The 12,140-nt window shown below is 38.0% G+C and overlaps 1 protein-coding gene across 4 annotated transcripts in view; it reads left to right on the top strand.

The window, feature by feature from the left end:
* The window catches only part of ATP8A1 (ATPase phospholipid transporting 8A1), a 239,586-nt gene that overhangs the window by 54,277 nt on the left and 173,169 nt on the right, over nucleotides 1-12,140 (top strand). For all 4 annotated transcript variants that reach the window (XM_059923073.1, XM_059923074.1, XM_059923072.1 and 1 more), the window contains exon 6: nucleotides 8,690-8,730. In XM_059923073.1, coding sequence (XP_059779056.1) covers nucleotides 8,690-8,730 — 41 coding nt within the window. The remainder of the gene's footprint in view (nucleotides 1-8,689; nucleotides 8,731-12,140) is intronic.

Consider the following 12,140-nt stretch of genomic DNA (forward strand, 5'->3'; position numbering starts at 1 on the left):
TCTCAGTGATGCTGATGCTGCTGGTGAGGACCCTTGTTAAAAGTTTTAAAGTGAGCTGGAAGAAGTGGTGTCGATTCACTGAGAAATCTCTGTAGAGAATACGGTCGAGAGTAGAACTCAGGAGGTTCCCTTTCTCTTTTGTGTCAGAGGATCCCAAGCAGATTGTTGTTTAATTTGACCTTTATAGGCAGGTTTACGAAGGAGACTTTTGTGCAGTGTCAGTTTGAGCCACGAGAGGTTTTTTGCCTTCAAGTTGTCTTTGTAAGGGTCTACTTGGTGAATTAATTGATGCTTTAATATGGGTATCCTGGTTTTCCTTCTCTGCGCAGTTCAAAACTATAGTCTCAGCGGTTCTCTTAGCCTTCTCAGTGCACTAAAGCTCCTCTTCAGTGCTTCCTGCCACTTAGGGACTGCAGCATGCTGCCTTTGCTGTGGTTTCTCTATCTCCTGTGACAAGGGTAGTGCCCATTATCCTTTCGGATAATTTGCCTTTTGTTAACCTATTTCAAGAAGTGGCTTGATTGCCCAGGAAGACACCCCACACACTCCAGTGACTCTTCCTGTAACGTCCTTAATGGTAGACCGGTTAGATCGCCGTGGTGATGGCTTCTCTCAGAGAAGCCAGTGTGAGACCCTCAGCCAGCACCTCTACGTGTGCGACATTTGATTGAGTCCTGAGAGACAGACAGTTTCTCCAGAGCCTTTGATTAGGGAATTCCCAAGGGACTCTAACAGACTGTTTTTATTTCAACAGAAAATCCATTACAACAAAGCTGTTAAGTAGCATCCTGCTCAGTAAGAACAGGTGACATTTGAGGTATTTGTTTATAATCTGAGCTCTGCCATGCATACTGTCAGACTAATTAGCCAGTGTGGAAATTATAGCAGGTGTGTTTGGGGAACTGCTGAGAGGTGGAGGAGATTTGCATTTAAAAGAAAGAGCTGTTAAAGCATCATAAGACAGGCCATTGACATAATTCTTTCCTAGCTTGTTCTCAGTCCCCTTCACCAGGCATCACTGATCATCTCCTCCATGGCTCACCTTCTCTAGAGTTGTGAAGTAACTGTACTTGAGCCCAAGAAAGCTAAAAGCTCAGCAAAGGACCCAGCATCATTTCTTGTTTCCTCTAAACCTGGTTAGAGCTGGGTTAGAGGAGGTCAGTGATTAAAAATAACTAGGTTTCTATTTCAGTCACCAGCATAATACATGTGATACGGTTTATTTTAATTGTTCTATGGTTGGATGTTTAGGAACCAGTTCAGAAGTAAAGACAACAATGAATTGTGACTGACTTTTATCCAAGCCTTGATTTGTACAGAAACCTTTTTTTTTTTTTAATTTTATTTTTGGCTGCATTGGGTCTTCATTGCTGCGCGCAGGCTTTCTCTTGTTGCAACGAGTGGGGGCTACTCTTCGTTGCGGTGCACGGGCTTGTCATTGCAGTGGCTTCTCTTGTTGTGGCGCTAGTTGCTCCGCAGCATGTGGGATCTTCCCGGACCAGGGATCAAACCCGTGTCCCCTGCAATGGCAGACGGATTCTTAACCACCGCGCCACAAGGGAAGTCCCCAGAAACCTTTTATATGTCGTGAGCTGATTTTTAACTTCACCAGAATTCTGTATTGTTCTCTATATCCTAAGATAGGTCTAGCCTCAAGTTTGAAGAAGCTATGCACTTCTAGCTTTTATTTCTGTGTTACGGTTTTGTAGATCGAACACAAATGAAACTGGGGGTAGAAGGTAGAAGGGATAGAAACATCCTCAGTTCTAAGAAGCCTCCAGGTGATGCTGATGCTGATGCAGGTCTCTGGACCACCTGTTGAGTGGCAAGGTTCTGTACTACATCCAAAAGTATGTTACTCTTAGTTAGAATTCTAATTCGGTATAGGACATAAAGGTAATTTACACTTGGATTAATCTAGGCCACTGTAGCTTTCAGAATAAGTACCAAGTACCCATCAGATTGACAAAATTCAAGCAACTGATAACTGTTTGTGCTTGTCTAAGTTTATAGTCAGTGGAACTTTATATATTGCTAGTGACAGTGTAGATTGCAGTATGGAAGTAATCTGGTTGTATCTGATAAAAGTACAAACACAAATACCCTAGAGCCAGCAATGCTCCTTTGGGACTCCTCTCCTATAGAGTACAATTACATAAATATATTTCAGTGTTATTTGAGGTGGTAGAAAAAATTAGAAGTCACAATTTCCATTGAGAGGAGGATAGGTGAATACATTATGATATAACTGTTGTGTAAATCAGAGTTGTTTCACAGCTGGACTGGACTACCTCTGTGCTGATCTCAGAGACACCTGGAACTGTGATGCTGAACCTTGGCCAAGAGAAGGACGAGATGGACTGCTGTTGAATTAATGCTCTCTGCAGGGTTTGAAACTCCCCTGAAGCACCCAAAATTAGCTCCTCTGCTTAGTTTAAGGATGTATGTAGATTGATGGCTTACCTGATTTAATTTGTAACATAATCTGGTTTGTCTAATTGACTGGGGGGTATAAAAGATCCCCTGGAAACATTTTCCCAGGCTTTCCTGAAATTAAGATTTAACCTCCATATCATGGAGGTTCAAAATCCCTGTCCGAGGTGAACGAGAAGGGACCCTGGAGGGCTGTGCCTAGGAGTTTCTCAGACCCCTGATGCTTGCCTGGGCTTTTATTTTCCCACTGTACCATATCCTCTAGTTTGATTAAAACTTTTCTTGAATACACCCTGTGGAGTCTTGTGAGTCTGTTCAGTTATCTGACCCATTTGTAATGGACACATCCATACAAGGGCTTATTTCTCAAAAAACGGGTTGCCTCGGTGCTTTGTCCTGGAAGTACATGTTAAGTGGAAAACCAAGTTGCAGAGAAATAAATTTTTAAAAAGAAAGAAAACAAACATGCATATGTGCATGCCTGTCTAGAGAAAAGTATGTGAGGATGCACCAGCATTCCTTACCTTGAGAAAGTGGCATGAGAGGAGGAAAGAATCTCAGCTTTTCCTTTATCTAACTCCAGTTGAGTTGGACAATAATACATTGATTCTGCAGTTTGATAGAAAACATTGTTAACTGAAAATGTATTTAAAAGTTTCTTAGACATATCAGTTTTTGCAGTAAGCCATAGTTTCCAGTGTATGTCTTCAGTGATGAATGGAGGAAACCTTTGGCTGGAGCGTAGGGGAGGAGAGAGGAGGAGGATGTACTGTTTGGGTGGAGACAGGCATCCCCTAAGAGATGGTAGGAGGACAGGCTAGTTTACAGAGGGAGGGTGGTGCAGAAGGGTCAGGTAGGGGAGGGACATAGGTAGGTTCGAATGTGCATGGAGAAACCATCCGAGCGAGGTTGAGGGGAACGAGCAGGTGGGGAGGATGGACAAGTGAAGCAGATTCAGATGGTTTTCCAGGTTTCAGTGAAAGTGGCCAGGCTTCCAACCTCCCTGGTGGAGCAGACCCCCTGGTGTGGTCTGGTCAGCTGAGTTTGGGAAGCCTGCTGTGACGCTTCCATCCTGTAAGGGGAACCCAGGAGAGTGGTTCAGGGCTATTTTCAGATGTGAACTGACCAGTCTCTTCCAAGTGGCAGCATTTCAAGGAGGGCTAGTTTAGATTACAGAGCTGGAAGGGGTGGCCCAGAGCTGACATCAGAGGACATTCATGTCCCAAACACACAAGAACATTAGTGCATCTAATGGTTGTGTAACCATTTCCAGCTGCTCACATTGGAAACATTTTAGGAACTTATGAAACTGAGAAGGCTATTTTAAGCAAATGTTTAAATAGTCCATTGGCATCATTTTATGTAGCTGTTTTTTTTTTTTTTGGAGTTATAATTCACATACCATAAAATTCATTATTTTCAAGTATACAGTTCAGTGTTTTTTAGAATATTCACAGCGTTATGCACCCAACACCACTATCTGGTTCTAGAATCCTTTCATCACCCCCACAAGAAACCCCAGACGTATAAGCAGTCAATCCCCACTGCCCTCTTTCATGAGCCCCTGACAACCACTAATCTACGTTCTATCTCTATGGATTTGTCTGTTCTGGGCATTTTATATAAAGGAGATCATACAACATGTAGCCTTTTGTGACTGGCTTATCTTCAGGAGTCATCCATGTTGTCACATGTATCAGCATTTCATTCCTTTTTTATGACTGAGTAATATTTCATTGTATGGCTTTACCCCTGTTGTTTAACCATTCATTGGTGGATGGACATTTGGGTTGTTTCCACTTTCTGCCTATTATGAACAATGATACAGTGAACATTTGTGCACAAGTTTTTGTGTGAACATTATGCTTTCAGTTCTCTTGGATATATACTTAGGTGTGGAATTTCTGTATCATGATAGCTCTGTGCTTAACTTTTTGAGGAAATGCCAGAGTGTTTTCCTGTATAGCTATTTTTTAAACATTGTGTATATACTGTTTTTAACATGAGATCTATTAGCGAACAGGGTTGTATCTTTAGTAAATCTATGTAACTACTACTATGGCTTCATATGGCCCCAAACACATAGGAACATCAGTGGATCCACTTTCCATCCAGCAAGTATCGACTGAGCACCTTTGTGTTGCTGCATGGAAACACTGGGAATACAGCAGAGAACAGAATAGGGAATATTCCTGTGGGCAAAGATTTTGGAGTCTGGGGAAGGAGAAAGCCTTACATAAATCCTCTCTCAACTAAATATATAGTAAAACTGTCATAAGTGCTCTGAAGGAGAAGTGCAGGAAGCTCATTTAGACTTGAGGGTAGTGGTAAAGGTGTAGGTGTCAAAAAAAATATCCCCTGAGAAAGTGGTGTTAAAGCTGAGATCTAGGTGAGGATGGAGGGAAAGTGTGTTGCAGCCGTGGAAACATGTGCAAAGGGTTTGAGGCAGGAAAGAGCGTGTTGCTTTCAGCACGGTGGGCCTGGAGAAGGGGCAGAGGGGGTGGTCAGAAGTGGTGATGGAGATTAGGCAGGTGCTGCTTCATCAGAGGGCTTCGAGGTGTTTGGACTTATCTTATGAGCCAAGGGGAGCCAGTCGAAGAGTTTTAAGCAAGAAGTCACTTAATGTTGTATATGTATGTATGTGTATAAGGATATATGAATTGATACGTAATAATCCATAATTGTAATGTATGTAAAATCATTGTACTTTGTCATTATAGCTATACTGTAGAAACTAAATTTGAAAGAGATCAAGAGTGAATGTAGGAAGCTAGTGGTGAGGCTAATTCAGACCTCCAGTTGGGAGATGACGGTTGCTTGAAGTAGGAATGCCGGTGTTGGTCATGGTGGAGGAGATAAAACAAGGTGTAATTTCATATGCTTAGAGCACAAAATCAACAGGATATTTTTAGTGTAAAAATTATTCATGATTTCCAAAGATTTTTTTTTTTTTTTGGCAGAAGAGCTTAAAAATAGAGAGATGAACAGTGAGGCATATGAGCATAATAAAACTGCCAAAAACTATAATACAGCATTGTTAACAAGCCAAAATTGTTTCTTAGAAAGTATTGCTACCCCCCCCCCAAAAAAAACCCTACTGGAACTAATAAGTGAATTTTACAAAATTACATGATGACAAGGTCAGTGTACGAAAGTTTAACGCATTTCTATATACTACCGGTGACTAACTGGAAAATGGAGTAAAAAATACAACTTATAAGAGAAAAGTCATCAAATTGTCAAGAAATAAATCTAATGCAAGACCCATACACTGTAAACTCTAAAACCTATTGGAGAAAATTTATGAAGACATAAATAAATGGAAAGGTGTAGCTTGTCCATAAATTGAAACACTTGAGCCCCAAATCAAAGTCCCAGGAGAGTTTGGAGTTTTTTTTAGAATTGACAATTCAATTCCAAAATTTATATGGAAATGCAAAGAATTCAAAATAGCCCAAACAGTATTGAAAGAGAACAATGTGGGAAGACTACCTAATTTCAAGACTTACCATAAAGTTAAAATGATCAAGGTGGTATGTATTGGTGTCAAAATGTGTAAATTGATCAGTGGAATAAATACAGAATCCAGAAATCGATCCACCATAGTACCATGTCAGTTTAACGGGGGAAAGAAAGATTTTTTTTAAACAGAATCTCAGATATGTTGATTGAAACCTTAATACAAAAATACTATATGATTCAGGGCATATGACATGCAAAACTAACTTACGGTGAATAATTTATATTTGTCTCTGGGGATAGGATAATGGACCATAAAGTGGTATGAGGAGTCTTTTTGGAGTTCTGCATCTTGTCCTGAGTGGTGAATTCACAGGTGTTTACAGTTTTTAAAAAACTCATTGATCGGAATACGTAAGGTCTATACACTTTGCTGTAAGTTATACTTCAATTAACGAAGGAAAACCTCATGAGTGTGAGCCAGGCAGGTGTCCTAAATACAGGACAGGGAAGTAGGCTGCCTATAAAGCAGCAGGAAACCACAAACAAGCGTGGTGATGGAGTGGTGAGCCCCATCGAAAGAGGTGGCCACTGCTGTCCAAGCTGCACGTCACAGTGCGGTAATTGACTGAGCTCCCCTGATAAGCCTGAAGTCTTCATTTTCATGTCAAACCTCTTGATTTTAGAAATATTGGAAACTGATTTTTAAAAACCCAAGTATTGCAATGTGGGAGTGTTTACTCGTATGAGGTGGGATTAGAAGAAAATAAACGACAATAAAGAGCTCCAGATAATATTGAACAGGATATTTTTTTCTAATTTAAATTTATGCAAATTTTAGCCCCATCAGTCAGTTATGCAGATTTGAACAGCACTTTGCCAGCACTCCTTGCTGAGTACTTAATATTGTAGTCACTGGGTTAAGTGATTAAAGGGCGAAATGCTCTCATTTGTTCTTTTTTTTTTTTTTTTTTTTTGGCCGAGTTGGGTCTTCATTGCTGCATGTGGGCTTTCTCTAGTTGCGGCGAGCGGGGGCTACTCTTCGTTGCGCTGCGCGGGCTTCTCATTGCAGTGGCTTCTCTTGTTGCGGAGCATGGGCTCTAGGCACACGGGCTTCAGTAGTTGTGGCACGCAGGCTTCAGTAGTTGTGGCACGCGGGCTCAGTAGTTGTGGTGCACGGGCTTAGTTGCCCTGGGCCATGTGGGATCTTCCCGGACCAGGGCTCAAACCCATGTTCCCACCATCGGCAGGAGGATTCTTAACCATTGCGCCACCAGGGAAGTCACTTCCCCAAGGGCTTTTTTACTCTTAAGTGTCACGCTCTGAACCCCTTGTACTCCGGGAGCAACATCCAGGAGCAGTTTTACTCCTGGCATCAGTTTGGGTGAACTCTACAGGCATTAGAGGTTTGTGTATTAGAATATAGGGATCAGTTTTAGATGCCTGGTGCTCAGATCCTTCACCCCTAGCTGTATGAATACTGTCAAAATTGGAATTTTAACTTAGTCATATAGTTACTGGAAATACTTTAGTGTTAGCTCCTCATCTTGGAATTATTATTTAAATTAATGAGGTTGATTCACCAAAATTCACTGCAAGATATTCCTTGTTGCATTTATTCATCTGTTTAACTAGCGCTGGAGTGTCTTGTGGGCCAGGAGTGCTATGAAGTGCTAAAGATAAAGAAATGAATAAGACACAGCCCCTGGCTTCAGGGAATTTTGGAACACAAAGAGATTATATTTAGATTAAAATAATTTATATTGTAACACTGGTTTCCAGACCTGTTGGTATGTAATTAGTGTTAGATTTGCTATTGCACATTTTGGGGATTATCACCATCGTGATTTACTTAAGAGGGTTCAGCCTTCATCTCTTCTAACATCAAAAGAAACTGAATCTAATGTTTTTGTGCCTGTAAATTATTCATCTTGCAAATATTTACCCAGAAGCTACTTTGTGCCAGGTACTCTACTGTTTCCAGAGAATATTGTGGTAAACAAAGTAAATATTAGCTCGCCCTCATGGAATTTACTGTGAGGATAATTTGTTGACTGACCTTGACTTAATCCTTTTAAGTACTGCATGCTGTGCTATCTACTTCACATTATTCTTTTTTGTTTTGTTTTATCTGCTAGTGTCTACTGGCATATTCAGTATTATGCCACAGACACACTGCAGGAATAAAAGAAAGATATACTGAGTAACTTTACTGTTGCAAAGCAGTAATAAAACACTGAGAAATATCAACCCCTCAATCATAATTTAATTGTAGCCTCTTCTTTTATTTCTTCTCAGTAAACCAAATATAGAAACATTTGCTATTTTGCATTATTTTAAAGCTAAAGGTACAGATTTTTTTAATCTACTGGTTTATGTGTTAAATTTTTACTACCGAGTTTGAAATCCATTCCTGCTGTGCTTGTAAATCTTTTTTTTTTTCTTTTTTAACATTGCTACTGTTATGGCTTCTGAAATTTTTTTAAGCTTGTTACTCCCTTTGTCAAGCATTTTTGTGGCTTTCTTCTCCAGCCAACCCCTGTAATTCCTCTGTGTGCTGATGAAAGCCCTTGGCAACGCCAGTGAGATAAAATAGTATTTTATTTTGAGATCTGAAATGTTCATGGTTGTTTCTAATTTTATATATCTTTGCTGTCATAATTGGTTTTTAAACCTATAAAAATTACCATCAGTTAATTTATTTGAAGCTATTCATTTAAAATGATCATTTCATCAGAGGTAGGCTTTTGATAAGTAGTAAAAATATTCTTAAAACTGTCACCTTTTCTCTTTCCAGTTTTGAGAAGTGGTGCTTGGGAAATTGTGCACTGGGAAAAGGTATGCATTGATTTTTATTTTGTTACAGGAGAAGAAATGCATAGAGGTAACTCTAGTAGATGTAATTTTTATATATAATATAAGCAAATGTCAAAGATTCCACTGATATGAAAGCTATTTAGTAATTAATGTTGTAAACATACATGGAATCTTCAGTTAGTCACTTCCATTTAATAATTTGCAATATATTAGAAAGACTATTACCTTAAAGTAGTATTTAGAACTTTTTGTTCCTTTCATAGTATATTTTGAGTACTGTTTTCATAGATTTCACTTAACCATGGACTGTTTTGCGTTGTAATTTTTTGCTTTAATCATCTACTGTCCAAGTAAAACAAAAATTAGATTCTGATAGTTCACATTTGTATACTTTACTTCACATTCATATATCATGACTAATCGCATTTACACACTGCTAATTCACTTTTTTTTTTAATGTCTTACTAACTAAATATCATCTTCTAATGAGCTGGAAATCAGTTCCATCAAGAAGTTAATTTGCTCATAGGAGCTCTAACATGGCAGTTAGTGAGTTGAGTCATAATTTAGCAAGTGTTATCCAAGGGTTCATATGCTTTTCAGACCTCAATTTCAAAAGGTAAGCAATGATTGTTAGTTCTTCCTTAGTTCTGGAAGACCATTTAATCGCCAGTCATCCACAAGAGAATAACCTTCGTAACTTGGTGAGAGAGTTTCGGAGGCGAGGCCATTCTACCCAGGGGACTTTGTTTTCTGAGATTGCTAGTACAACGGAGGTGTAACCCACACTCAGTTTATTCGCACTCCAGTATTTCCCAGTTAAAGGCCATGCCCTGATTCTACCTTGTGATGTTCATAGTCAGCTTGTATTCCCACAGGGAACAGGATTCATCCTGAATTAATTACATCTTTGTTTATTTTAAATCAGTACCCAGAAGAGAGATTGACATCTCCTTTTCTGGATGTTTGAAAACTCACTACCCTCTCTCTCTGGTCTTTGACATGAAAGTAACATAGAGGAAAATACTTTGTGCTTTCCATATTTCTGTGATAGTCACCTCTTTTTCAGAGCAAGATAAAAAAAACAAAAAAGCTCAATTTACTGTTTCAAAAGAAGTTTCTTTTATGCTTTTGTATAGTACTTGTGGATTTAAACACTTTAGAGCCAAGACAAGTAGGGTATAATCAAGTATGATAAGTTGAATGTTATTATAAATGTGTTTCATTTACTAGGTTTGTCAGCGTAATTAACATACATGCATATCCTAATAAATTGATATCAGTTTCTTCTTACCTAGAGTGCTTGCTTAGAAAATAAACAGTTGTAAAGTCAGGAGATAACCATCTACTAGTTCACCCTAAAATTAACCCGTTAAAATGTTTTATTTTCCTAATAGACCGTCATTATTCCAAGATTGATTGGATTATTTTAACTTACTTTTTCAATTTTTCACAAAGAACAAAATTAAATTACCAGCCCATGATTTTCCATAGAGAGAACATTCTCAGTTGTCTTGGAGACAAGTGCCACATTTTCCCTGAGCTTCCCACTTCGAGATACAGAGGGGTAGAATTTAAGGTGTTGCCAAAAAATCATCCAGCCAAAATGAGCTGATGTTACTTAATAACTAGAAGTAGATACTTAATTAATTAGAATTAATAAAAGTTGGTTCAGTGATGAATTCAAGATAAATAATCTGAAATTGACATCACTCTTTTCAGCAATAGCAATGTAGAAAAATACAGTGAAAAAGAGATCTCATTCCTGGTGGCATGTGGGATGCTTACAGGTAAACCTGAAATATATATACGACCATTGTAAAGAAAACAAAAACTTTAGGTGTTAAGGTTTCACAAAAACAGACAAATATGTAATATTCCTAGAAAAATAGCACCACTTGTTCAGAAGTAATGATGTAGTATAATCAGGGAAATTATCTTTTTTTTTCCTCAAGAGTTGACTAAATTATTCATTGTAATTTCAAGCATAAACAGTTGAGGAAATAGAATATTTTGGAAAATTAACAGTGTGCAAGGATTAAATATAAGTAAAATGGTAAGCAAAAGTTATTAAAACAGCATGAATCTGTTGCAAAAATATACATCGATGAAAAGCATAAAATAGAATAGGATGCCCTGAAATAAAGCCTATTTAATACTTGATAAAGGAGGCGAAAATCATGGATAAAAGGATTATTTAGTAAATCATGTTGGGACCACAGATTAGCAGTTTCAGGAATAATACAGTTTATATCTAAGACACAGCCTGTGCTAAAATAAATTTCAACTGGCTAGAAGAAAATGTTGAAACATTGTTTTTGAAAAACATACAAATAGAATAAAGACCTTAATAAATATTTGGAGGGGAACAAGATCAAAATCTCAAGGATCTATGGAATTTGATTATATAAAATTTAAAACTAGTACACATCACACAAATAAGCAGAGAGAATATAGAAATATTTGCACCAAGTATGACGAAAGATTGAAATCGTTATCTAGATAGGAAATATAAGTTGGCAAAAAGTAAGAAAAAATATAATAAGCAACCAGACTCAGTATAATATTCAACCTAATAATAAAAGTTGCAAATTTAAACAGTATTGAGGCCTCGTTTGCTATCTAGTCAAGGAAAAAAACTTGTATTTCAGAATTTTTATGAAGTATTTTATTCACATACTATTGTGGATTAGCAATTTAGGTCTTCATATTGACAACCACAAAAAAAAAAAAAAAAAGGGTTCTGGGAATTTATCCCAAGAAAATAATCATAAAGTAGGGAGATACCTGTACGTGTATAATAATTATCAATTAACATTATTTGTAACAGTGAAAAGTTAGAATATGAGTATATCCAACAATAGAAAGAGCATTTATAAATAAATTATGACATTCTACGCTCTAGTATATTTTGTGACAAGTAAAAGCTGTCATTTCAAATACTGTAGCAACACAGAAAAATTTTATACCATCATTCAACAAATACTTATTGAGTGTATGTGCCAAGCAGTGAGCTCACAATAGCAAGCAGGACATATGAGGATTCCTGTGTCATAGAATAATCGGAGGTGAAAAGAACGGGATGGTGTACACTAAGATGCTGGCTATGTAGAAATGGTTTATTGAACACTAAGTGGACAGGTGTGAGAGCAAGCTTTTCTTTAGCTTATGTAATATTTTGTGCATTTAAAAATAAAATCAATAAACCAAAACCAACAGTCTGTTTCACATGCCTATGTAATATGATACACCTTAGTGCAAATGGGCTTTAGTTCAGGGTTCTGTCTTTCTTGGTCTTTCTGAGTGTGTGGCTACTGAGGTTGCTTTTTAATGTTTCTCAAAGGACCTACAAATTTGCAGTGTCCATCCGGCCATTCACAGATGGGCAAACTTCATTCATCTCCCAGACACTAACCATTCATCCCTCCAGT

This window comes from Balaenoptera ricei, chromosome 5, assembly GCF_028023285.1.
Source record: "Balaenoptera ricei isolate mBalRic1 chromosome 5, mBalRic1.hap2, whole genome shotgun sequence".
Classification (NCBI taxonomy): domain Eukaryota; kingdom Metazoa; phylum Chordata; class Mammalia; order Artiodactyla; family Balaenopteridae; genus Balaenoptera; species Balaenoptera ricei.